Source organism: Microtus ochrogaster, unplaced genomic scaffold, assembly GCF_000317375.1.
Source record: "Microtus ochrogaster isolate Prairie Vole_2 unplaced genomic scaffold, MicOch1.0 UNK1, whole genome shotgun sequence".
Classification (NCBI taxonomy): Eukaryota; Metazoa; Chordata; class Mammalia; order Rodentia; family Cricetidae; genus Microtus; species Microtus ochrogaster.
The window spans coordinates 5765933-5793360 of NW_004949099.1; the positions used below are offsets into that span (position 1 = coordinate 5765933).

The window sequence follows — 27428 nt, forward strand, 5'->3', positions numbered from 1 at the left end:
AGATCATCATTTTATGTGGATGGATATTTTGCCTGTGTGTATGTATGTACACCACATGTGTGCCTGAGGCCTGCAGAGGTCAGATCCCCTGGAAGTGGAGTTACAGATGGTTGTAAGCTACCATGTGAGCTCTGGGGACCAAACCCAGGTCCTCTGCAAGAGAACTAAGAGCTCTTTTTGGGGGGGGGGGTTTCGAGACAGTGTTTCTCTGTGGTTTTGGAGCCTGTCCTGGAACTAGCTCTTGTAGACCAGGCTGGTCTCGAACTCACAGAGATCCACCTGACTCTGCCTCCCAAGTGCTGGGATTAAAGGCGTGCGCCACCACCGCCCGGCTTGAACTAAGAGCTCTTAACCACTGAGCCATCTCTTTAGGCCCATGGACCACTTTATGAATGAATGAAAATAAGTTGAGGGTCTGCAAGATTCACACAGAAGCTGAACCTTACCAGTCTGTTATTTTTTTTAAAAAAGTAAACAACCTACTGTGTGCATTTAATCAATTTTATTAAAAATTCATCCCAATAGCACTCACCTCCCCCTCAGTCACTGATACCTGGTGGGACAAAGATTTAGCCGTAGGCCCCAGACAGATCAGACAGACCAGCCTGTGCAATGGAGCCATGGGTGTGCTGGGTGCTTCCTGGGAGCCCTAAGAAAACCCATATAGAAAAATACTTTACAAGGAATATGTTCTATTATTAGCCAGAGAAAAATACAGCTCTGGGGGTGGGGCAGGGGTGTCACAGGGGAGGTACCCAAAATGCATAGGCAGGCAGGTTGCTTACTGGGGAGGAAGCTAGGGATGTTGCGTGGGCAAACACCCCTGTGAGAAGCCGGGGGTAGGTATTGCATATGAGAAGGCCTCAGGCCATGGCCAGGAGGTCCACCCGCTTGGCCTAGTTGCGTACGTCTGGGAAGATGGGAGAGCCTCAGCCCGAGGGGAGGTCAGGGGTGGGGTAGTTGTATTTTCAGAGCCTGGAGTCTTTGAGTGGAACACAGATTTCCCAAGCCAAGAGGCCCTTACAGTACAGTCAAGTTATGTCACATACCAGAAACCTGGAGAGACTGAGCCATCTGCCCAAGATCACATAGTATCAGGTACTGGTGGCCAGGAGTCACCTCTCTGCTGTGTCGTTAACCTGCCCTTGAAGCTGAAGATCTAGACTTGTTTGTTGCCCACGGTAAGTGAGTGGTATCTTTGTACCCTGGGGCAGTGAGAGCAGCGGTGCTGGGTTACTTGGACCCAGGCCTGAGGGACCAGGGGAAGCAATCACAAAGGGCAAGGTAGTAGGGAAGCCGTGGAAGAGCAGAGAGCCAAGGGGTGTCAGTGAGTAGGTGGAGATGGCCCGGCATCTGCTCAGGTTCACCCAAGGTCACACAGCCACGAAGGGAACCAGGAGCAAAGAATGGCTTCTTGGGCCCCCATCTGTCCTCTTGAATAGGGAGTCTCTCTGGCAATGAGTTTCAAGGGCAGAGAAGGCGAGATGGGGTAGGGTTGGAGGCCCCTGGATCCTTGAGATCTTGAACTGGGTAAACACAGAGCCAATCCCCAGACCAGCCCACACCACGGGGAGGTGGCTTATGTCCTGCTTGAAGCTGAAAGGGTTCTGCTTGGCAGAGATGGAGGAAGCCCGAGTTAAGGGATGCTGGTACCCCCAGCTGTGAAGTGGGGACCTCCTTGGATAGCCTCTTTGGACATTGCTCCCTCTTGCTACTCTCTTGTCCTTCAGCTGGTTTCCCTCCATCTCAGCTTCTTCTCTTTCCTCCTTCTCCCCTCCACTGGTAGGGGTGGCAGCAGAGCTACGACTCAGCCTTGTTTCTGTAACAGTTGGAATATCAGGTGAGTGGACGCTCCTGGACTTTTCCACCCCGAGCAGTGACTTGCACTAAGGTTTTGTGGAGCAGGAGGGATTGATGGCCACAGCTCTGCTCTGGGGTCCAGAGTCACCCACGAAGCTGAAAGAATTGAGCCGCCAACCTGAAGGAAGGGGCTAGCATTCTCTGGCACCCCAGATGTTCCTAACTGGGGTTTCCCAGTGTGGTCATTAGATGCTGGAGGCTCTCAGAACACCAAGATTTGGGAGAAGGGAGAACACTATCCTCCTTGTGCCACATCCTTCCTGGTGGCAGGGTCGCTGTGTGACTGGGTACCACCTGTATAGCTGGATCACCGAACATTTCCTGCCACAGTTCAGGACTGTCCTTCTGCTTCTTCTCCTCAGGATGGGAAACACTGGACACATGGAGCAGGGCTGTCCCCGCTCCTGTCACTGCTCCAAGGTGACTGTGCAGGGATCTGGAGGAATCCCAACTCTCTCTTGGCTGAGCAGCAGGGCTGACCACTTTTAGGTGGGGTTCACCGAACATCTTGAAGATCCGACTTGATGATTCCACTCTGCCGAGTGTGGAATCTGTGGACCCACAAGTGGATGAGTGGGGGCCACTCCTCCAGCTGAGCTACGTGATGACCTCAGAGCATCTGGGGACTGCTGGGGCCTGGTGCTCGTGGTGTCCGGCGACTCTGTGCTAGTGGGTTACGACTGATAACCAGCTCCAGGATGTCTCCAGCCTCCGCCAAGAGTGGAACCGCCAGGCAGCAGTCGAAGTCCCGAGTGCGAACATGGTTGACCTGCACAGTGTACAGCCAATGGACAGAGTCACCGTAAACGAAAGTCCTAGAAAGAAGCTGCACCTGTAAGACTGACTAGAGCTGAAGAGAGGGTAGAATGTGGCAGAACCAAAGCTCAGAATTTATCTTAAGCTATTCTTAGCTCCCACTGAATAGCCATTCCTTGTCCACCTGTGTCTGACCTAGCGTCCTTTTAACAATCAAGTGACAAGTAGTTTCCACCAACCCTCAAACTAAGAATGGCATCAGAGACCTAAAGCCTGGCTTTCTGACATGCTGTAACCAGCCTACCTGATAGATCCACTAATGCTTTTACAAATCGTATTGATTTCAGTCATTTATGGCCCAGGGTAAAAATCCCCTTTGAGGCAAGAACCATGGTTTTTATCAAAATGGTGTGATTTTCCTGAAGTCCTGCCCCCACCCATATTTAGGAGAAAACATGAGTACATTTAGAGCAAATACAAGAAAATCAGCAAGGGAACAAAAATAGCTAGAGCAAGGGAAGGGCAGTCTGGGAGGCTAAGTTAGGAACAGCTAACTGTGTTTCCCAGGCTCCCTTTCTGTTAGAAGACCATATGACTGGTTCTGGCCAGTAGACTAAAAAGGGACCTGTCATATAATGGTTTGGAGTGAAGGCAGGACAAAAAACCGGAAGTGATTTCCTACATCATGGAGTCTCCCAGGGGAACCGTTTCTAGACAGGCAGGTCCTCTGCCAGCCAGGTAGTCAACAGCAAGTGGAAACTCAGCTCTTGTGTGAGCAACCTCACCCGACTCAGCCCCCTGGCCTTCCCATGCGCTTTCACAGTGAGAATCGAGCCCTGTCCCTGGGCCAGTGCTGGGGCCTCCCCGAGTTACCTGCAGGAGCCTGTCAAAGGGCTGCAGGCCTCCGTGCTGGGCTGGCCCATCAACACGCACAGTGTGGACATAGACACCCTTCTCCAAGAGGCCATCTGAGACGCTGAAGCCAAAGTCATTCCGCACCGGGTCCTTGTGCAGGGTCACCTGGGAGGAAGAGGAGGTGGCCTTTGCTCCAGTCCCCATTATGTCTCTGGGATACAGGTCCAGCCTATTGGCTGGCCCTACTCCAGGCTGCCCTCAACAGCCTATTGAGCCTGTGCCCTTTGATATTGGCCTCCCTATGTGCAGCCCACAGGTCCCCGTGCTCAGGGGTCCCTTACCATAGCGTTTTCATCACCCTGGGAAAACCCCTGGATTTGGCATGTGCTCTGATGTCTTGGTTCTTACATAGATACCCAAAGGTGCAAGAGATGCAGCTGGTGGCAGGAAGGTGATGTCAGTCATCTGCCTCCGGTGGCATGCAAAGTGATCTCTTGGGACCTGCAGGGTGCCAGCTCCTGGACTCTGCGAGGACCCCCAAATCTGCAGATGCTCAGTGGTGTAGGATCTGCAGAGAACCTGTGCCTGCCTGCCCACATGTTCAAGTCTTCTCCAGAGGGCTTCTAAGACCTCCTAGCTCATGGTTGGTGCTACCTGATGATTTACCTGCACTGCTCCGGGAATGAGGTCCAAAGTCAGCCTATGAGCAGTACAGATTTTTTTTCTGCTATTATTATTATTTTAGATAGGGTCTTGTTATGTAGTTCTGGCTAGCCTGGAACTTGCTATGTAGATCATGCTGGCCTTGAACTCTCAGAGGTCTGAGGGCCTCTGTCTCCAAAGTGCTAGGATTAAAGACCTATATCATCGTGCCCAGCTTTTCCCTGAATACTTTTGATCTATGGTTGGGTGGTCTGAATTCAGAGCCTGTAGGTAGGGAGGACTAACTGTATATACACACATATATACCTATGTGTAATGTAACCTTACTGTGTATATACATGTATGTATGTAGCATACATATTTGTATATGTGTATGTGCATACAGGGATAACAATTGCTGAAAAATGAATTACAAAAAATGTATCACAGGTGTGTGTATACATAGGTGTGGGGTGTAACTATCCAGATGGTGAGAGTTACAGAAAACTTAATAAAAAATCCCTGTGTGTTTTTGTTGTTGTTGTTTGATTGGTTTGGGTTTTTAAAGTTTTTATTATTTTATGTATTTGATGTTTTGCCTGCATGAATGTCTGCATACCCCTTGTGTGCCTGGTGCCCTTGGAGGCCAGAAGAGGGTATCAGATTCCATGAAACTAGAATTATCGATGCTTTCTAACTGCGGGGTGTGTGGTGGGAATCAATCCTGGGTCTCCCAAAGAGCAGCCAGTGTTCTTAGCTGCTAAGTCTCCTTTCCAGCCCCTAAGTCCCTATTTTTCAGTGGGGGAGAAAAAGCTCAACAAGGGGGGGGGACCTCAGTATCCCAAGCAGGTAAGCTCCTCCTGCTACCAGCCCCCCCCCGTGCCCACACTCTGTGCCTACTTGTATCTCCCAACCCCAGTGCCCACCCTGTGCATCTCCAGGGGCGTTGGCAACAGCAGCTCCTGCAGGTCTTCAGAGGATGTTCGGACCTCCCGGCTCCGGCGCCAGGGTCGAGAGCCAGGCCTGCCATCCACGGCTACAGTCTGCACAGTGCCTGTCATGATGGAAGCCTGTGGAAACATGACTGTCACTCAGATACCATATACTTACTCCAACCGACTCTGTCAGGCAGGTGCGCTTGGTCACAGGAGGACCACAGTGCAGGCGGGTCATCGGCCAATCACGGGATCAGAACAAGAGCCTCTGGGGATTAACAGCAGACTAACATCTGCTCTGTGCCAGGCTCAGTTCTCAGCAATTACAAGTTTAACTCATCTCACGTTCTGTGGTACCGAGCTGTTTTCTCTGTTTTACAGACAAGCAGGTTTAGAGAGAGAATCAGAATTCAGAATCTGACTCCACAGTTAGGGTTCTGAGCCTCAGCTCATATCATCAAGGCACAGGGGAAGGAAGAGATAGGACAGAAGGAGGGATGAGCGATGCTGCCAGAGCTAACAGGAAGGGGAGAAGAAGGGCGCCCCTGGCAGAGGGGATACAGCAGAGCTGGGGTGTAGGAAAGCATGAAGAGGAAGGGTCCTCCAGAACCCTGCAGCCTACAGTAAGTCCCATGGTGACAACAGGGTGACACGGGAGCAAGTAACTGGTGAAGAATGTAACATTAACAGATGTGTGTGTTCAGGAGGGGATGGTGGTGAGAAAGGACATGGTGGGGCCATGGCAAGGAGCACAGGCTGCTCTTGCAGAGACCTTGGATTCAGTTCCCAGCCCCTACCTGGCACTCACAACTTATGGAACCAGTGGCAGGAGTTCTGATGCCCTTTTCTAGCCTCAGTGGGAGCTGTACACATGTAGGACACATATACATGCAGGCAAAACCCGGTTTGGGACTAGTGAAGCTCAAGGACTTGAGACCTCAGAGACACTCCACACCACAGAGCAAAGAGTGCACGGGCAACTGCAGCTGAAGCAGCCGCAACAATGAAGTTGAAAAGCCTACCTGATCACAGACACAACAGATGGTGAACCTACACTCTGACCACAGACGCAACAGATAGGCAAGCCAGAACCATGATCATGATAGGCAAACCAGAACCATGACCATATGAGACACAACAGACAGGCAAACCTGAACCCTGGTGGCTGGAACTAATAGAAAATACAAGAGAAAATGTAAGTCTATATAAAACATACAGAAAAATAAGAAGCTAAAAAGTAAAAGATGTTAAGAAAGAAAATCTCAAGACATGAAAAGCAGAGATGTTAGCAGCTGGGTGGTGGTGGCTAATGCCCTTAATCCCAGCACTTGGGAGGCAGAGGCAGGTAGATCTCTGTGAGTTCGAGTCCAGCCTAGTGTACAAGAGCTAGTTCCAGGACAGGCTCCAAAGCTACAGAGAAACCCTGTTTCGAAAAACCAACCAACCAGCCAACAAATAAACAAACAAAAAAAAAAAGAAAAGAAAAGTAGAGATGTTAGGAAAATTAAATTGGGTTAAATATTGTGATAAATACAGTCAAGGAGAGGCTTGGTGGGTTGGGAGGGAGACTAAAGAAGGCAATTAGCAGTTGAAATCCCTGTGGTGGCTACTTTTATGCCAACCTGACACAAGCTAGAGTCCTGTGGGAAGATGGACCCTCAGTTGAGAAAATGTCTCCATCAGATTGGCCTGTAGGCAGACCATTTTCTTGTTTGAATATTGATGGGGGAGAGCCCAGTTCACTGTGGCAGGTGAGAGCCCCTGGGAGGTGGCACTGGGCTGTGTAAGAAAGCAAGCTGAGCAAGTCATGAGGAGCAAGTCAGTAAGCAGCACCCCTCTATGGCCTCTGCATCTATTGTTGCCTCCAGGAAAGAAACCTTGAGTTCCTATCCTGACTCCCCTGGATGATATACTTTATTATGGTGTGGAAGAAACCCTTTCCTCCTCAAGTTGCTTTTGGTCCTGGTGTTTATCCCATCGATAGAAACTCTGACTAAGACAACACGCATTTCTGTAGATTTCAAGGGTTTCATGTGACAGCGGAAACCATTAAAATATTTGATACAGAGTAGACAATGAGAGTCCACAAACAAAACCTGTAGGGTCACAGCCAACTCTGTGCCTACCGGTCAGCTCATAGCTTTGCAAATATATTGCATGAAGAAAGAAGAGTGGAGATTAAATAGCTAAGAAACTAGGATGAGTATCTTTACTTCACACACACACACACACACACACACGCACACGCACACGCACACGCACACACACACACACGCCTAAGAAAATGAATACCAAAATGAGCAAGACAGAAAACAAACAGGAAAGACTGAAAAACCAAAACAGGGTTGTTGTTGTTTTTTAATTTGGTAATTGGCAAGGCTGATGAATGGGGAGTGCCCCCAGTCAACAATGCTAGAATAAAATGGGGGGGGGGGTAGGTGGCGGTAGCAGATGAAACAGAGATTTCAATTGCTCCCCAAACTGAGCTCAGAATGGCTTTGTCACTCTGAATGTGAGTGGCCCTGACCCAGGGGCTGGAGCTCTGGACTGAATAAAAGGGACAGCAGAGCCAAGCACAGCATTCAAGCCTCTGCTGCCTCACTACAGACACAGCGACCAGCACCCCCAGGCTCCTGCTGCCAAGGCTTTCTGTACTGCCATGACAGACTGTGTCCTGGAAGTGTGGGCCAGAACAAATCCTTTCCCCCTTCCCATTCCTCACATGTGTAGATGTGATATGCATATGCAGGTAAGCATATTTGCATAGGTATATTGCACATGTGTGGGAGTGCACAAGCATTTCATTCTATTCATTGCAGCAGGGTCTCTTAATCAAACCCAGAGCTCATCGATAATAGCTGAGCTTGGGGGATCCCCTGGCTTCTCCTTCTAGAAAAAAGATTTGCAGGCAGGCTGCCGTGCCCACTCTGCGTTTACATTGTTTTTTGGGGATCTGAATAAGTGCCTTAACTACCGAGCCACTTCCGGCCCAACCTTTCCTTTTTAAAGTGGCTTTTGTCACAGCAACAAGACATATAGGTATTACACATTCCCAGGTGACACAGAAACCTGATTCCATTGATGTGTAGCCTCCCCCAGCCCTACAGTGGGTCCAGACATGGTGCCCCACAGGCCCTCTGGTCAGGTGACAGTACCTCCAGCTCCCTTAGCAGTTCCGACTGACCACAGGACTCCAGGTCTTCAAGGGCCTCTCCAAACACTCTCCAGAAGCCCTCCTCTCGGGCGGGGCCAGGGGTTGGGCTGCAACAGGAACCACAGCGTCAACTCCTGGCAGGCGGGAGGGTGGGCGGGCTGGGCCTGAAGAGTCTTCGTGGCCCAGGGCCCAGTGTTGGGCTCCAGGGGCCATAGGGCGGGCAGGCAGGCAGGCGGGTGTCCTCGGTGGCAGTGCTGGGGCCCCAGGGCAGTGGTTGGTGACACAGAATGTGGGGGGAGACGCAGTTAGGGGAGACCAAGACTGTTGGTGGCCAATTATAACAGGGGCAGATGAGACGGGGTGGAGAGCGGTGACACAGTACGCCTGGGAAGAAAGACAGACGGACAGACAGAAGACAGAGACAGACAGAAAGATCCATGGGATAGCCCCAGAAGACAGTCCAATCCCACCCAGACACATGGCACCAAGGGACAGTGACAGGACAGAGCCAGAACTAGCCAGGACACAGATGAATGGAGAAAATGGGTTATTTGTGCTGGGGAAGGGGTGGGAGGCACCCATCATGGCCAGCCCACATTGGGTGGCCCATTTGCAGCTAACACCTAGCTTGCAGGACCCCTGACAGCTCTCAGAGCCCTTCGTCATTCACCACACAGCGATTCACAAAGTCCTCATTTCTCAAAGCCTGGCTTTGCTTTTAAAGAAAACAGTGAAGAAGAGATAGAGAGATGAGTCCAGGCAGAGTGTTACTTGTGAGAACCCACTCTGTGGGGCTGGCTGCTGTAGGAGCCCAGTCGTACACATGTACCACGCATAGCCCAGTTGGCTGTGAACTGAGAGGCATGCCTCCTGGAACCCGATCTGAGGAGTCTGGGTTCAAATTCTGAGTCTGTGTTGCAATTTCAAGCACAGCTATTCACAGACTCAGGAGGAACAAGTCGGGTTGCTGTCTCAACAGGACATGTCTGCTGCCATTTTCCCACAGATGCCCTCTCCACCCCAGGTCTGCTCCTCAGGCTGGGGATCTTCTTCTGTCTTCCTAGCTCCCCCGTCCTGGCATTGCCACCCTCTGGCAACCCCCCTCTTAGCATCCCCACCACAGACCTCATCGGCGGCTCCCAGTCCCCCTCCTCCTCTGGGAAGCTCTCATCAGTGGGGCCAGGTGTGTAGCTTGTCTTCCGGGGCTCAAGGGGTGGGGGGCTGCTCTTCAGTCTGCTGGAATGCCACTCCTGGGGAGTCACACTCCGGACTGCCGCCCCCTGTGGGGTGTAGGAGCCTGGCGGGTAGAGAGAGGGATGTGGGCCTTCTCTCTATCCTTGCCTTGCCCCACCTTGTTCCCAGAAATTGGATACCAGTGGGCAGATATGTGCCCTTCTTGGGCCCAAGGGACCACTGAGAGACCCAGGAGTCCTCGTCTCTCCAGCAAGCGCCTGAAATCCATCCATCCATCCATCCATCCATCCATCCATCCATCCATCCATCCATCCAGCAGTTAACACTGAAGTTCCAGCACCACGGTCAGCTCCCCAGGCATGGCCTGTTCTCCTTGAAATGGAGTTTCAGATCCGACCACACCCAGACAGACCTACAGGAACCCTGAGGATGAGCTCCCTGGAGCTTGGGATGGGGACACTCAGGGAGATCCAAAGGCACTACCTGAAGCCAAGAACAGGAGATGTTTCTCTGCTAATTGCCTTAACCACACAGGCCAGAGGGCAACACCAGTGGGCCTCAGCCATATGGGCAAGGAGGACATTGTCTGGCTTCTCATCTTCCACTGGACACAATGAACAGGAATTGACACCTACTCTGTGTTAGGCATGGGGATAAGGAGAGAGACATAGGAATAAAAGCTGCTCTGTCCCCAGCTCATGGCAAGGAAAGACAGGACTGCGGATCCCTCTGAGGGGCGGGTGAAGGGTGGAGTTAGTCAGGTGGCCCTTGGGAGCTCCCTCTGAAGGAAAAGGCCAGCTGGGATAGAAAGGAAGAAGAAGACCAGGCAGTGGGACCTTCACAGAAACCTGTTCACGGTCCCGGGCTCATTACCTGAGCCCCCAAAGCCACCATCTGTGGCAGAGCTGCCCCAGGACTCCACAGCACTGTCCACACTGGGTACGGCAGGTGAGAAGCGGGCTGTCAGCAAGCCCCCCTTGAGGGCCTCGGGGGGATCCTCGTCCACATCACTGGCCTCACTGAGGCTGCCTGACTGGCGGGGGAGGAGGGGACCTGGGAAGAGACGGAGCATCATCAGTGACCTCAGAGATCGGTGTTCTGTGAGCCTTAGTTTCCCTACTTCTGGGAATTCCCAGGCACTTGGCAACCTGGCTGCTGCTGTGGAGGGGGGCATACTAGTAAGTAAACCCATCACACAGATGGGAAACACAGAGGCGTGTGAGGTTGAACAATAGGTCAAAGGTCATATGGTGAACAACGATGGAGGCCAGATTAACAGAAGACCCCATGACTCAGGTAAACCGTGGCATACGTAGCACATAGAAACATGGGATAGGAACATGTAAGAACCTGAAGAGATAGGAAGCAATGAGGAGCATGGTTTAGACCCAGAATTTACCCCATATCACACCATGGCACAGGGCCTCTCTCTCTTAGCCTCCTCATCAGCTGGTCCAGGGACCCCCACCCCCTCTCCAGATTAGTGACACATAGCTTAACCCAGGACTGCCCTTCCTGTGTAGGCCAGGAAGTTCTTAGGAAGGGGCAAGGCTCACGGTCCAGCTGCTTCTTGATCTTCAGTGTGACAGTTTCCCCTGCCACCTGCAGAAGGTGGATGGCCTCGCTCAGGGGCCGGCCCTTGAGGCTCACGCTGTTGATGGCCAAGATGCGGTCCCCCACGTGGATGGCGCCAGTCCTGAGGAGGGAATAGGCGCAAATGAGGCCCAGATGTTAGAGTCTCAGAGTGTGTCGGCCCTGCCTCCAGATACCCTGCAGAGGCCCCAAGGCACAGGCCTGACCGGCCCCAGCTGTGCAGGAGGAAGGCTAGTTAGGAAAAGTAGCACACTCTGGTAGTCTCAGTGTTCCAGAGGCAGAGCGGGATCCTGGGGCCCTGTCTCAGTGATGTGGGAAGTAAGAGAATGAGGGAGGGGTGGAGGAGAAAGAGAGGGGTGAGGGATCCAAGTCATCCTCAGAACTTCCGCTGAACAATTCTCCCCCAGAGTCCAGGCTTTCTATCTATTGGTTCAACTTAAAGTCAAAGTCACCTTCTTCTTCTCTTTTGTTCTGAGACAGGTCTTGCTATGTATCACAGGTGGGCCTAGGTAGCACAGGCTGGCCTGGAGCTCTCTAAGGGAAGTCAATGTTGAGGCTTCTCAAAAAACTGAAAATAGCTGCCTGACATAGTAGCGCACGCCTTTAACCCCAGGACTTGGGAGACAGAGACAGGCGGATCTCTATGATCACACTGCTTGAAGAGGAAAAACAAAATTTATAAGAAAAATAGATGAAAATAATTAAATTGAGCAAAATCAGTCAGACTCAGAGAGACAAACCAAGTATCTTCTCTCATATGTGGAAGCTAGAGTTAAAATTATATATGAGGAGGGGCTATAAAGATTGTAAGAGGACCGTGATGGGAACAGGGACACAGGGAAATACAGAGGCTAATGGGTGGACACTTGGGACCTGAACAGGAGGGGAGCTATGTAAGAGAAGGAAGGGGATCAGGAAGAGGGGGGCAGAGGGATAGATGGTTGGCAGTGGGGGAGGGGAGGAATAAGAACAAAGTGTAACGATGGCATATTCATAAGAAAATGTCATGATGAAACCCATGACTTTGCACGCTAGTTTTAAAAAATGCATATTGGTTACATGTCGAAGTGCATATTTATTTAAGATTAATTTCTTCCCGCTTAGCTTTTTGAATGTGACAGCTAGGAAGCCTGTTTGGAGAGCAAGTGGGGTTGCACTGCAGCTGCTCTGGGCTATGCTGCCCTGGGTAGAAGGCTGTGAACCACCCTCCGGAGTCAGCGCGGTCCTCTAGGCCCCTGCAGTCTCTCTAGAGTCCAGTAGAGGGCGCTCCAGGAGCAGCCCAGTCTGAGTCTGGACCCTGGTTAGGCAGCTGGGCTGGGTGCTTGGACCCTATGAAGTTCGCCCTTCAAGCCAGTACTTCGCCCTGCTGTGCAGGGGAGCTCACACTTCCTGGAACCCCTGACTCACCCCTTGCAAAGCTGAGGTAGAAAGCTGGGACTCACTCACCTGGGGCTCACTTCATCTCCACCCACCTCACTGAGGGGCAGTCAGGACACCTTCCTCTCAAGGCTCCTTCCCTGGCACAGCCCCAGAGACACTTAGAGTAACAGGCAAACCAGCAACCTCAGGGACTCAGGATAAGCTTCACGTGGGGCTCTATCAACGGGGCCCTACCCCAGATATTCAGACACACAGAAACCCCAGAGTGCTGGCTGTTAAGGGGATACACTATGGGAGGCAGCTGAAGGTGACTGGACCCTTCAGCTCTGGTCCCCTGGGTCCTTCTGTCCTCATTTCCTCTGTCCTGGACACTGGGTTGGACCAAAATTCCAGTGCAGGATTGGAGTACGTACTGAGAGAAGAAGTGATTGTCCTTGAGTTGTTTGATGCTGAACCGGAAGTAAAAATCAGATCAGCTGGTTCCAAAGCCCACCTTCTACTCCCCGAGGGTCCCCAGGTCCTCCCCAGGTCACCCCAGAGTTTACCTTTCAGCCAGGCCACGCTTTGTGAGGCCAGAGATGATGATGGGGTCAAAAGGTTCTTCAGTGCCGGAGATGGTGATGCCCAGGGGTCCACCATAGCGCTTCAGCTCCACCGTGTAGCTGACCGCGCCTGTGCTCTCCTGCTCATCTAAGAGTGGACAGGCTCCTGAGGGTGAGGCCCAGGAGGGGGCGGGGCTGGGACCCACCCCTCCCCAGTCTCAGCACTCCTGTCCAACCGCCTAGGACTTCATCAACCCCTCACACACCTGCTCAGGCACCTCAGGCCCCCAGCCTGCTGCCCAGAAGCCATGAAGTGAAGGAAAAAAAAACCTACAGGAACGTGGAACCAAGATTTGAAAACACAGATTCACATGCCACCCAGAGCAACTCAAGATTTATAGCAAAGAGAAGTGAGAGAAAAGGGAAGGAAAGAGGGAGGAAGGAGGAAATAAGAAAGAGGGAAGGGAAAAGGAGGGAGGAAGAGGAGGGAAGGAGGAAGGAAGGGTAAAGCCAGAGAAAAGAGAGGAAAGAGGGAAGAAACGAAAAGAGGGGCCGAAGAGATGACTCAGGGGTTAAGAGCACTTGCTGCTCTTCCAGAGGACTGGGGTCAACGCCCAATACCCACATATCTGCTCACAACCACCTGTAATTCCAGTTCCAGGGGCTCTGACTCCCTCTTCTGGTCTCCCTGGGCAACAAGCATGCCCGTGGTGCACTGACATTACATGCAGACAAAACACCCATACACATAGAAACAAGATAAACAAAAACAATAAATAAAAAGACAAAATAATTTTTTTTAAAAAAAAGCAAGGAAGGAATAAGGACAGGAGACAAGGAGGAAAAAAAAACAAAACTGGCCACCGGTGGCTTCTCCAGGGTGAGGGTCCCACAGCACCTCTCGGACACCCCATTTACAGCACTCCTCACAACCCCTTTCCGCCTCTCCCTCTTTCTTCTCCCTTCCCACCAGTTCAGGCTGCCCCTGCTACACTAAAGTCAACCCTGCAATCGGCAAGCTGCTCAGATATCAGCCCTGTACATCTCAGAATCTGGAGAGCCTCATGGTGGCTCCAGGGCCCTGGAGCAGGGGAAAGGGATACCTACAGAAGTCCTCCCAGCGCCCCTCCGCCTCCTAGGCACCTACCTGAGTTGTCCTCATCTTTCCGGATCTTCAGCTTGACCACGTCCTCACACTGGCGCAGGATCTGCACAGCGTCTTCCATGGGACAGTGGTCCAGGCGGATATTGTCAATGGCCAGCAGCTTGTCGCCTGGCTCGAGGGTGCCAGTCCTGCATGAGTGGGGTGGGGATGGGAGGAGCCTGGTGCAGATGGGCGGTGCCCCACCCCCGCGTTCACACCCCTGCCCGTGTGGCGCCCCACCTGTGCGCCACGCTGCCCTTCTTGATGTCGGAGATGATCAGGGGTTCCCCTCGCTTTCTGCTGGCTGCTGTGGAGCAGGGGAGACAGGCTGTGAATTTAATCTCGAAGGACCCCTGTTTAAGGTGGGGTCGGGAGGGGATATTGTTGGCTCCTGGTCCCATTACTTCCTGGCTGGGCGGCTGTGAGCAAATCCGCTCACCTACGTGACTAAGTTTCCCTTCTATAGAACTGGGGCGCAGCCCATTGTGGCGATGTCGTGAAATAAACCAGGTAAGGTGGCAAGAGGACTCACAGCTGATGGTAATGCCCAGCTCCACGCCACGCCTCTTGGGTAACTTCACGTGGAAGGTCCCACTGCTTGGGATGACAGATTCTGTGAACCAACAGCCATGGGTGACCGTGAGACTCCAGGAGAGCTCAGAGAACTTGCACCCACTCTGGATTCTCACGGGTCGGGAGGGGGTCATCTCAGAGAGTGACCGTTCCAACTCCACCCCGCTGCTTCCACCTGATGTAGGAGGAAGCTGAGGCCTACAGAGCTGACCCCTTGGCTCCAAACAGCTGAGTGCTGTCTTCCGAACAGAGACAGGGCGGAGGCCAGAGATGGGGCCTACTGGCCAGAGTGGAACCCAACCTGGCCCACTTGGACCCAGGCATTTTCACAACCCATCACTAATTCATACCACACCCCTGTCTTCCGCTGTTTGACGGATGGGGAAACAGAGGTCAGAGGCTGCCTGGAGTCCTTCAGCCCACTCCACGTCCTCCCGGCTCCTGACTCCATGTGGCACGCCCTCCTCCCTAAGCAGGGCTTAGGCATGCACTGTGCATGGTCCCAGGGAGCATAAAAGGGGGAGGGGCAGGGACCCAAAGTGAGTGTGTGCAGCTGGGTGACCTACTTACCTGCCACATCAAACTCGATCTCCAAAACAACTTTGCGGGCCAGTGCGGCATCCCGCAACAATTGGTTGGCTTCTTCCATGGTCCCATCCTCAGTGGCGATGCCATTGATGGCCAGGACACGGTCCCCCACCTGCAGCAGACCACACCTAACCCCCAGAGCCCAGTGGAAAGAAGAAGCCAGTGACTAGAACCCCAGATGTGGTGCAAAGTGGGGGCCCACTCTTAGCTCCCGGTCTCAGTGACTCAGCTCTGTCCCCAGCTAAGGGCTTGAGCTTTCTGGGCCTCAGTTTCTCTGTCTGTCCAGTGGGGATGATACCATTGTCCTTAAATTATACACAGAGTCCCAGAGGCAGACAGGTAGGCAGGGCTTACATACTGTGTGACTCTAGACAAGTGCACCAACCTCTCTGAGCCTCGGTTTCCTTAGCTGTAAAACGAGGCTGCTCTTGGGGCCAATACAGTGATTAAGAAAAGTATATTTGTGAAGCTTGGGCCCATAGTTGTGGCTCAGTTTCCCCAATGCACTAGAGCTCCCTAAATTGCAGGCCCACAGAGGCAGTAGACTCACCTCTCAGCGGGGCTGTCAGGTTCAATAAAACGCACCAACGGTGGAGAGGACAGGGTCTCCGTGGCGAAGATGCCTCCCTGGAGCTGGAGGCCGAAGCCACTGAGGGGATCTCCACAGAGCACAACTTCTGTGGTCTCTGTATGAACGATCTGCCCGCCTGGCCCTACCGTGCTGGAGGCCAGTGACACTGTGGGACGGGGGCAGGAGGGAGGTTTAGATGAACACTGGTGAGCCCTGCCGGAGCTGCCCACTGAGAGTCCTCAAGAGATCTGGGAGCCAGAGTGGCAGGTAAGCAGGAGTCCTGGGGCCACCTGGAATAGGCCTGGGTTTCTTTGCCTGTGCAGGGACATTATGGCATCTACCCTGCATGACCAGTGGCTAAGAGACAGCATTAGGGACTATGATTTTGTAAGGCAGAGGTTCTAGATGCCTGTATTATTTATTATATTACAGAACCCTTTTTATCCATAGGATATGTGTTCCAAGACCCCAGGAAATGCCTGAAACCATGGGTAAGTACCAAAATCTACACACACCCCACTATTATGAAGTTTTACCTACAAACAAGTCTCATGAAGAGACAGATTAACTATAGATAATAATAAAATACAATTATTATACCAGTATGTTCTCAAAAAATTACCAGAATCACTACTGTAGCGCCTTTTGTTTTATTCTGAAAGAGTCTCATAGCTCAGACTGGTCATGATCTTTCTGTGTAGCATGACCTTGAACTTCTGACCTTCCCACCTTTCCATCCTGGATGCTGGGATTGCAGGCATGTACCACTGTGCCCATTTATTCAGTACTGAGGGTAAAATCCAGGACGTCATACGTGCTAGGAAGGCAGTCCACTGTCTGAGCTACACCCCTAGCCCCATGACCATTGCTCTTTGGGCATTATTCAGTACAGTAAGTGACACTGAGAAGTGGACACCAGCCCATCTGACCACAGAGCTGAGAAAGGGTGACCGGCACTGAGAGATGTGCCGGGCAGCTCACATCTCAGGATGGACCAAGCAGTGCGGACGTAAGCTTTTCCTTTTTGTGTTACTCAGAACAAGTGTGAGACTTAAAACATATGGTCTATTTCCAGATTTGCCTATTTAATATTTTTAGATTGTGGTTGACTGTGAGTAACTAAAACTTGGAGAGAAAAACCGGATTCGGGGCGGTGCTGTATTTCGTGCTCTATATTCTACATGCCTCTTTGCTTTTAATTATGCATCTGTGTGTGAGTGAGTGAGCGAAGGTGTCTGTAGATGCCAGAAGAGGGTGTAAACTCCCCCTGGAAGAAGAGTTACATGTGGTTGTGAGCTGCCTGTCATGGGTGCTAGCAACTGAACTTTGCAAGAGCAGTAAACATTCCTAACCACCGAGACATCTCTCCAGCTCCTGGTAATAGTTTTATTGATACACGATCCCCACACAAAAGCTGTCAAGCATTCAGTGTATCATTTGATGGCTTAAATTGTCATTCCCTCCTGAGAGACACCCCCCCCCCAGCCAGGTCTAGTGATGCATGGCTGAAATCCCAGCACTTGGGAGGTTGAGGCAGGAAGGCTGTGCATTCTAGCTCAGATTGGGCCACGGAGTGAGACTTTGTCTCAAACCAGGAAAAGAAAGGAGTCACCGTCTCCTCACCCATTGCCCCAGGACCTGCATCTTGCCCCAGGCAATCTATCCTCAACCTATTTCTGTCTCTCTGTGTTTCCCTGGACATATCTCAGAAATGATCTTATGTGACCCTTGGTGACAGGCATCAGACAGCGAATACAGTGGCTTCAGAGGCTCCTTTCTCCAATGGGACTCTCCAATGTGTGGCATCATTTTTGTTTAACTCCATCCCTCGCTGTACTTGGCTCGCCACCTCGAGTCTCACTCCCAGCCCCATCCTCAGCCACACTGGTACCCTATGGGGATGGCCTCCAGCTTACAAGAGCTCCTGTGTTCTTTCCTTCGCTGCCTCCTCCGCCCGGCTGTGGTCCTGGGGCTCATGGGTCCTCGGGGCAGGGTGCTGGCATTGGCACAGGGAAAGGCGGGGTTCACGGTTGGTGAGGAGAAGGGAGTTGAGGACAAGGCTGGGAAGACCAGAACACAGACCTGTGAGCCCCAGCAGGACCCTATTCCTTTGCACAAGGGTGGGGTTGAAGAACCACACAGCCACATGGACAGAGACAGGCATCCTGTCTCCCCTTCGCCAAAGCCCCATACTGTGTGGTCTTGGACAGTTCTCTTTCCTGCTCTGGGCCTCCCTGACTAGGATTTCCACAGGCCTCTGGGGACAGGCTGAGTGACACGGGCAGCCCTCTGCTCCAGTGTCCGTTCCCTCCCTGTGCATCAGACACTGCCCACCAGAAAGGGGTACCAGGACGGCAGCATTGCTGCAGCAGCAGGTACGTTACATCGGCTCTGGTTCTGGCCTCCAGGTGCCCAGGTGGGGGCCCTGCAGTGGCTTGTCCTTGGGCTGTGGCAAGAGGGGCTGCAGGAATCCCAGCGGTGCAGCTGTTCGCTCCTCTGTACTCTTACTGCAGCAGAGGGGAGAGGGAAGGGTTGCAGATGTCGCGGATGTCTGGAGTCGTCTGGCAGACTAGTCCCCGCACACCAACGGTGAGATCCAAAACCTGTGCACTGCCCAAGCCAGCATGGCACAGAACAGCCTGCTCACGTGCATTGCCACCCACCATGCGCCGAGCACGGCACCCAGGCATCAGCCGCAGCAACAGGCAAGAAGGCCAGGCCATGGGCTCAGAGATTCCCGTCTGAGTGTTTGCCACAGAAGCCCCTTTGGAGAGACTGAAGAGGCACAGCAGGCTGGTGATGTTCACAAGGCCCCTTAAACTTTTGCAGCGGCATGGAATGCCATGGGGTGCCAGAGATTGGCTGCCCCTGTTCCCTGATCTGAGTTTCTCTCTCGGCTATATATAATGAGACATGGAGAGTGGCTGCCTCCTCAGAAAGAATCCCTAGGGCTTCCAGCCAGGCCCTTTGCAGACTTTAAGTCAACAAAGTCCGTCATGGGCCCCCACATAGTCCTTCCCACCGCCGAGTTTCCCTGCCAAGTGTGGCAGGCAGTGAGTGTACCAGTGTCACACAGTCCTCCTGTCAGCTCAAGGTTTCCATACTGGAACTCTGGCGCCTCGTTTTTTCTCCCTGCCCCATCCCAGGTTTAGGTCCCCAGACTTGTTGAGGTGCCTACCTGCCTCTGGGGGCTTGAGGGGCCGACGACTCTGAGGTGCAGGCAAGATCTCCAGCCGTACTTTCTCAGTTACACTGGCCAGGAGCTTGGTGGCCTCCACCAGTGAGCAGTGTTCTGTGCTAGTGCCATCGATGGCCAGGATGTGGTCTCCAGCATGCAGGGCACCACTCCTGCAGGACAGGGGCCCAGAGGGGTTGGTCCAGCGGACAGAGACACAGGTTACCTCTGCCCTGCACAGCCCTGCCTCACCTCACCTGTCCACCACGCTGGCTGGCTTGATGCGGTCAATGGTGATAGCTGGCTTGTTCCGGTGGGAGCCGGTGGTGAGAGAGATCCCCAGGGCAGAACCTGGGGTCTTGGCTATTTCTACCACCAATGGGCCTGAAGCATTGGCCACCGTGTCTGGAATGATGGCAAGGGGGAAAAAGAGAAAGAAGAACTGTAGAAAGTAAATGTGTTTAGTGTCCCACCTGAACTAGCTCTGCCGTCCTTAACCCTCACTGCCAAGGAAGGGGAAGGCATGGAAGGGAAGTTACACACAGCCACTAGCAAATCAGGTCAGGCCTCCATGGTAGTTCAGAAACACCCCCTATCTATGGCACCCCAAGCATCCTGGTCTTATCAGCTCTCCATGACGGCTAGTCACAATCTGGAGCCCTGTGGCTTCTACCTCCACTTCTGTCCTGGTCTCTCCCCACTCAGCCATCTGTTGCAGGGAAGCTGGTCCCTCACTCTCAGGCCAAATATTCTCCCCCGTAAACTTTGCATCTCCAGTTCATCCTGCCTAGAGCATCCGCAAAGGGTCACTCCTTCACTTCAAGCCCTAGTTAGAGCCTATGCCCCAGGCTGCTTGTCTGTGTGCGTGTGTGTGTGGGGGGGGGGGGATTGCGTGTGTGTGTTCGTGCGCATGCGTGCGTGTACTCGTGTGCGTGTGCACACACATGCACTGGCACTTCCCCTCTCTCTTTGCTCTTTTCTCTGTCGTCTAACACACATTAACTTACCTAGTATGCTAACAGACATCCCTTCCCCACAAGACCACAGAGTTCACCTGTATTGTTCCTGCATGATCCCCAGTGAGATCAGGAGATGCCTGGCACAGTCAAGAGGCTCAGAGAAGCTAAGATACTGGCCTAAGATCACATAGTACGAAGTAGTACTGAGCCTCTGGGACCTCTTCCTGCCCCGGCCCTTACCCTCAGACTCCAGCGCACCTGGGGTGGCCACGTCGTACTCCACCTGGAAAAGGGCCTCATGACTGCACTGCTGCAGGGTGGCTATGGCAGTGGCGTGGCTGGCCCCATGCAGTGGGATCCCATCTATGCTGAGCAGTCTGTCACCCACCTTCAAGGAGCCTTCTCTGTGGGGGAGGTGAAAGCCCAGTCAGCTGAAGGGCACAGGGATGGGGCAGTGTGGGGAGGGAAGCCTGAAGGAGTCGGGGCTGAACAGACAGAAAGGGCACGTAAAATGTGCCAAGCTAGCTCTGATGCCCTCTACCCCACAGCATGTCTGAGCTGCCGGTGTTCTTCAAGGCTACTCACTCACCTCCTGCACCACAGCCCAGAGAGGGTGTCCACCTGGCTGGGGACACACAGCATCAGAGAAGGGGTGGGTGGTATATGAATATCACGTTGCCCACTGTAGAGTCTCCTCCCATTGTCCCCACCCCTACTTTCCAGTAGTGACTCTGGCCTAGTGACAGATGAGCTTGGGAAAGAACTCAGCAGGGCCCCAGTCTGGGCCTAATCCCTGCCCTGGAATGTCACCCCTGACAGGTGCCAAAGCTATTCCAGGAGGTTCTATGAATAGCGACTCATGCAGGGCCTCAGACCAAGGACAAATTTAGATCTACAGCAAGCGGGGTCCAGGCTTCTCTTAAAATGGTCAGGAGTTTCCTGCTCAGAGATGAAGGGTGAGAGGTCAGGGGACAGGGCAGGGACATATTCCTATCCCACACCCTGTCCTCTCGGCCCTGATGGTCTGAGCTGGGCAGTCCTGGGTCATAAGAGGTTATACAGACGGTCTTAACAATGGCCAGTCACAGGGGCCAGAGCACTTTGTCATAGGCTGAGTCAGGAGGACCCTGGGAAGAGGCAAGTTGGGGTCTCTGAGTGACTCTGGGTAGCCTGTCCCCTCCTGGGAAGTGATGTGAAAATGCAGGGCCTCAGATGACCAGTGTCCACATGGCTCACCTGTCTGCTGGGCCACCAGGTCGCACGTAAGTCAGGACCAATGGGCGGGACTTGTGCCGGTCCTCATGGGCACCTCCTGGACAGAATTCAACAGGAAGCAGGAATCGCTTACCCACTGTTTTCCTGGTAAACAAAGTCCTTGACACCAGCCTGGGCCGCCTCCCTCCCCACGAGTGGGATGAGGGATAAGAAAGACAATCCAAATCCTCTCAAACAGCGTGTGTCTCCTGTGAGCTCATCCTCTCTTCCTTTTTTCCTCGGTTCCTTGGTAACTCCAAACTCTGTTCTGAGTCTGGTCCAGCTTTCCCCATCTCTGTTGTTGGGCTCTCATCAGTCATGCATACTTTGTGGCTTCTCATGATTTCCCATTTAATGTTTGACTCAGTGGTCCAGGGTCCTTTAAAGTCCTAAGCAAGGGCTACTGAGATACAGTTTAGGTAAGATCCTTGCTGCCAGGCCTCATGACCTGAGTTTGATATACTGAACCCATACATGCTGTGAAATGAGAGAACCAACTCCTACAAGTTGTCCTCTGACCCTTACACACGTGTCATGCACACACACACACACACACAGATATAAAGTTAAACAAACGGGTAAACTTTAAGCAAAATGTATGTCACATTAATGTGACGGAGAGCATGCACAGCTTCTCAATGACCTTGATCTTGTCATCTCAGCTCCAAGAAAGACTGCCACACTGACCTCTGAGAACAAAGCCAAAGCTATTGCCTTCCTTGTAGAGGGAGACATCCACCGTCTTAGAGATGATCCTCGGGTTGTTTTCGGGAGCTACAGAGAAATCGAGGCCTCCTTTGAGTTTCTTTGCCACGTCTCTATGCTGGTAGAAGTGCCCAAAGGCTCGCTCCAGGAGAACCAAGCGACCGGTCATAGAGTCACAGCAACAGCTGACCTCTCTCTACTTTACAGGCCGAGGAGGGGGAGGCGCTGGGAGGTCCTTGTCTCTACCCACACCTAGTCCACCACGGACAGTGGAGAGGACTTGCCCACGCTCATCAGGGCCATAGCAGAGCACAGAATGGAGTGAGACCGGGGGCCGGGCCAGGCTTGCTTCCAGTTACTCCAGTTAAGATTTTAGGCCAACTTTGAAAATTCAGAACTGGGAGAAGTCCTAGGCCGCTGTGCTCAGTGCAGGTCAGGGGGATAGGGAGCCATGGGGCAGGGAGCAGGTCATTCAGTCTGTGACGCCAGACCTTCCCTTCTACCCAACTATGCAAAATGACAAGTTATGAGCAGGGTCCCACCACCAGGTGACACATACTTTATGCATGTCCTAGCCTGTGTGGCCAGCCTCCAGACATCACCCACCCTGTCTAGGTGATTCCCCCAACCCCACCTAGGCCTGGACAGGGAGGCAGCTGTGTCCCCTTACGCCTGAGGCAGTGGACAGAGTTCCCCGTCCAAGGGCACCCACCGGGCGGGGGCAGCTCATACTCCACCTCCAGCACCACGCGCTCGCCCACGTTCTTCAGCAGGGTGATGATCTCGTCGTGCCGGAGCCGGGTCAGATGGATCCCATTCACTGAGCGGATGTAGTCGCCCACGTTCAGTAGGTCACTCCTAAAGCAGGAAAGCCAGAATCCACGTTGGATCAACGCTAGCCTCTGGGTACCAACATCCACCCCACCCTCCCCTGGATCCTCAGAGCCGTCCTTCCTTTGCCCAAGGCCCATACAGCAAGGGGGTGGGACGGCGCCTCTTTAACCAAGGCTGGGTGTAACACCCAGAACTCCCCAGTCTGTCCCACTGTGCCGGCCTGGTGACAGCATCGTGGTGACATCTCTGACCATCCTGCATAAACCCAAAGACCAGCTATAGTGTCCCATCCACCACTCTTCTCTCATTTTCTTCCCATGGTCCTCTGCAGCCCTCTGATTGGTTCATCTGGACACTGGGGCCAACTTCCAGCCCTTGTTGTCTAAGGGAACATCCAGGACAGTGTGTACAGGGTGCTACCTTAGTTGGAAGCCTGGAGGGCTTCCTGGAAGCAGTGAATTCTGTGTTGCATATGGAGGGATGGATGGGAGTCTGCCAGGGGTGTGCTTTGGGGGGGGCGGTCAGAGGGGAAGGCACAGAAGGGTACATGGCCTTGCCTTGGTGGGGTGCTGTGGCGGACATCAAGCTTCCCCACTTACTGCCCCCCCACCCATGCCCTGTCTACTGCCCCACACCTCTCACCTGGCCGCCAGGCCCCCAGGTCTCAGATTGGAGACTCTGGGCTTCCCGTCCTTGTCAGTGCCTCCCGAGATAGTCAGGCCCAGAGTGCTGCCCTCACGCTTGATCAGCTCCACCATGGTGATGCCCCGGAACTCCTCTGTAGACAGGCAGGAGGATGAGCAGGGAGTGCCCGCTCTGGGACCAAGACTGGCGAGGTTAGGGCAGGGAGGTAAGCATTCAGCCACTTTACACTGAGGGACATCGCCCTCCTCCACCAGGGAGGACCAGGGAGGGTGAGCGACCACACTGGGGGGGCACAGCGCCAGTTCGTGTCAGTGCCCACACTTCATGAGTCACTGGAGTCCCCAGGGCAGAGCTCAAGGCAGAGTATGATCCACAGTACCTGGGATGCTCTGGCGGCGGCACACCAGGGCCCCGTCAACCCCTGTTCCGTCCTTCCCTCCTTTTGAGTAAGGCCCATCGTCTGGGGGAGAAAGGGGGAAATGGGAATCAGAGATTGGCCCAGGCTCCACTTTCATCTTCATCTTGCTTGGGGAACTCTTCTACCTCATGCCGTTCCCCATTATACCTGGTATCCTGTAAATGAGTCCTGAGGTTCTCTTCAGGGTCAGGAATGCTTGGATAAGGATCACACATCGGGAGCTTCTGGGCCCATCTAAGGCTGAGCACCTCACATGCCCATGTCACAGTGCATATTGTTATCATGGCTCATATTACCCAACTCTCCAGAAAGGCAGCTAAGGCTCAGAGAGGGAGACTTTGTGTTCAGGATCACACAGCTGAGCTTTATAATGTAGTTTAGAACCCAGGCCTGTTGGCCCTGTCCCAGGATCTAGAGGCACACCTGGTGGGGCAGGCAGTTACCGTAGTCTTTGTGAGCAGACCTGGCCAGTGCTTCTGTGTGCATGCGTGTGCACACGTGCTTACAAGTGTGTATGTTAACGTTTTACAGATTATAAACCCCACTGACGTGTAAGCCCACCAACCTCAGTTTTACTGGATGAAAAAAATCTCTCCCATTGATCACCGAGTATTGTTTCTCAGCCTCTCTCTCAGAATGCTTAGAAGAAAGACTGGGGCCTGCCACTCTCCCAGATCCTTTCCAGCCCTCTCTCATTTCCTGTCTCCTTATCTTCCCTGGACATGTCTCATCCGCACTGACAGTCGTCTTTGGGGAATTTTTTTTTTTAAAGAGAGTTAGTAGAGCACAGTGTGGTGGCCCAGGCTGTCACCCCACACCCCAGAGGTAGGAGCTCAAGGTCACCCTCAACTATACAGTGACTATAAGGCCCTCACCAAAACAAAACAAAAACACCAGGTCCTGATATTTCAGATATAAAGAAAACACAGTCAGCCCTCTGCCCTCACACCTGCAGATGCGATTATGAAAAACGCTCAGAAAAAAATGCTCCTATACTGAACATGCCTAGGCTTTTTTTTTCTTCTCCATGAATCCCTAAGTAATGCAGGGTAGCAGCTAAAACCAGCGTGGACATTGTGCTGGGCATTTTAGGAAATCTAGAAATGAGGTAGCTTAATTGTCCCTCAGCATCCGCAGGGATCAGGTCTATTTTCCTGTCCATTCATAAAACAGTATGTTATTTAGACAGTGAGTACCTTCCGACCCAGGTGACTGGGTAACACAATACGTAAGACGATGATGAAAAGAAATTGCATATGTTCAGGACAAATTTCTCCTGATAAATTTACGTGCAGTTGGTTGGTCCACGGCAGAGGGACAGTCTCTGACCGTCCGTGGAATGCACACAGGTGACACATTAAAAATAGCATTGTTTTAGGACGTGTGACTTGCTATTCACAGGCTGTAGAAGCATCTCCCTTGGACACCTGGGGACAACCCCAGTCCAGCAGCACCCGTGTAACCCAGAAGCTCTAATGGCTCAGTGGCCTGCACGGGCCTGGGAGAGCAGTGCCTTTCCTTGCCTGCTAACCAATGGCCTCCTCCACCCCTTTCCAGGCTCACCACATCTGTGTTTCAGAACAGTCTGAAGTTGCAAGGTATCCAGGTCACCTGCCCTTTGGTGAAGCCACTGCCTCTCCTGTCCTGTAGGATCCTTGTTTTACACAATTCCTTCTCTGGACTCCCCTGTTCTTGCAGCTGTATCCTCATTTGATGCTCAGAATGAAACCGGGGGAGGGAGGGGATGCTTTTGTGTGCACTGACAGATAAGGAAACTGAAGCTCGGACTGGCAGTTCCAAGGTAGACTCTGTGCCCCCTCCCCAGCCCATGGCTCAGGATCTCCTGACCAGGCTGTATACTGTGTTCCACCAATCCACATCTTTTTCAGCACCCAAATGACCGTCATTAAGTAGGCAGACTCCCTGTGCTATCTGAGGAGGGGGCATCCTTCCCAGGCACTAGGTGTATCTGTAGCTTCCCACTCCTTCCTCAGACCTCACTTGATCCTGCACATGCCCCTCGCCTGTCCCTTAAACAAGTCCAGCTCAGAGCAGAAAGGTCCACCCTTCTAAGTGGATTGTGTCTGTCATTCGACAGCTGTAGGGAGGTATCTTCTCTCTTATCCTCGGGCTTGGTGTCAGCAGAAGTCACGGTTCCTCTGCAGATGGCAAAGGCACCCACTTAAGTCTTGCTATATTAGAGGTCAGCCTAGGCAAATCAGCCTAAGTCAAGACAACTTGGATTATCCAGGGATCAGTAAGTTTCCCAACCAGTACTCAACTCCCTTTCTTGGGAAGGGGTCTCTTTATTGTAGGAAGGGTCTCCATTTCCAGACATTAATAGATTAATAGAGGCAGTCAAAAATGATTTCAGGGATTTCCAAGAGTTCCTTGGGGGAGCCACATCAGCCTCCATGGAGGACCACTGTTCTATGATCAGGGATGTACTCAGCCTACATAAGGGAAAGGTTTAGCCAGGATCAGGGAAACAGCTCAACTGAGACCTATGGAAACCTTCACCTTCTTTAGTCTAAACCATGAGAAACTGTCTTTGTTTTCCATTTACTCTGCTGAGTGGCCAGGCTCCCTTTGCTTCCCCAAAAGCTGGCAAATAGCCAGTCAAACAGCAGTTAAAGTAGTAACATGGTTAGGGCTCCTGGAGTGGGGTCCCCAGCTCTCTGTGTTCATCCTCCTCCCCATGTTCACAGACGCCACTGATGCAAGCGACACACCATTTAGTATTATGCCTCCCCGTTACTGCTCCCTTGTACGTCCTTCATTATCTCCAACAAGACGTTTCTGAGCTAATAAAATTAGAAAGGCTGGGTCCCATCAGCAACGTGGTGCGCAGATGTCTCTAGTATTTCACCAGGACGATTCTGAAATTAAAATGCCTTATCCCGGGCAAATCAGATCCAGCCTCATAGGCTCCCTTCCCTCCTGAGCTGTGCAGGGAAGACGAGAGATAAGAGTCAAGGTTTATGTGTCTGTGAGGAAGGGTATAATGGCCTGTGTTTCAAGTAAGCTGAGGACCAAGTTTATCCAAACCAGAGCAGTAACTCCTTTGGAATGCATCTCTGAATATCTGTCGGTTAAAGGTAGAGATTTGAACCCTGAAGATAAAATAGAAGGAACCGAGAACTGAAGACCAGGCATCCCCAAGGCTGCTCTCCGCAGTCAGGGTTGTGCAAGCTAGCTGCTGAAGGAGGGGACTCTGTTCCTAGAGTGTCCCCATGGTGTCCTCACAATCCATCTTTAAAGATAACTTCCCCTGCTTTCTTCATCTCAATATTCAGATCTTGTCCAGTGCTGAACTTGGTCATGGTAACTTCCATGGGGCAGCTCAATCACATGGGTCCTCTAGTTCTAACAGTGAGTGGCCCCGACTTTATCCTTTATTCTGCTAGCCTTGGGCTCTGGCTGCCAGCTGTGCAGCTCCAGGTTTTGATGGGATGAGGTTACAAAACAGACTAATGGTATTGTGCACAGAGTCAGTAAGCAGGGATGGGGAGACGGGTGGTTCAGAGGACAAAATGCTTGCCATGCAAGCATGAGAACCCGAGTTCGGGTCTCCCAGAATGCACATAAAAAGTCAGGTGTGTGTGTGTGTGTGTGTGTGTGTGTGTGTGTGTGTGTGTGTGTGTGTGTGTG

At 52.5% G+C, this 27428-nt stretch overlaps 1 protein-coding gene across 4 annotated transcripts in view; it reads right to left on the reverse strand.

Annotated features, from left to right (window-relative positions):
• Positions 1-487: 487 nt before the first annotated feature.
• Grip2 (glutamate receptor interacting protein 2) overlaps positions 488-27428 on the reverse strand; it is an 81746-nt gene continuing 54805 nt past the window's right edge. The window contains exons 2-24 of one of the 4 annotated variants that reach the window (XM_026788172.1): positions 23739-23819; positions 23357-23492; positions 22593-22738; positions 21863-21949; positions 21158-21233; positions 20180-20325; positions 19220-19367; positions 18966-19135; positions 18172-18294; positions 17704-17847; positions 15767-15953; positions 15199-15344; positions 14588-14668; positions 14296-14359; positions 14059-14204; positions 12915-13077; positions 10953-11092; positions 10270-10449; positions 9328-9499; positions 8204-8309; positions 5040-5183; positions 3490-3636; positions 488-2629 (exon numbers count right to left, since the gene is read on the reverse strand). In XM_026788172.1, coding sequence (XP_026643973.1) covers positions 2471-2629; positions 3490-3636; positions 5040-5183; positions 8204-8309; positions 9328-9499; positions 10270-10449; positions 10953-11092; positions 12915-13077; positions 14059-14204; positions 14296-14359; positions 14588-14668; positions 15199-15344; positions 15767-15953; positions 17704-17847; positions 18172-18294; positions 18966-19135; positions 19220-19367; positions 20180-20325; positions 21158-21233; positions 21863-21949; positions 22593-22738; positions 23357-23492; positions 23739-23819 — 3092 coding nt within the window. In that variant the 3' untranslated portion in view covers positions 488-2470. Of the gene's footprint in view, positions 2630-3489; positions 3637-5039; positions 5184-8203; positions 8587-9327; positions 9500-10269; positions 10450-10952; positions 11093-12914; positions 13078-14058; positions 14205-14295; positions 14363-14587; positions 14669-15198; positions 15345-15766; positions 15954-17703; positions 17848-18171; positions 18295-18965; positions 19136-19219; positions 19368-20179; positions 20326-21157; positions 21234-21862; positions 21950-22592; positions 22739-23356; positions 23493-23738; positions 23820-27428 lie in introns of those variants that run through there. The other 3 variants (XM_013353061.2, XM_026788171.1, XM_026788173.1) reach the window with 3 other exon arrangements.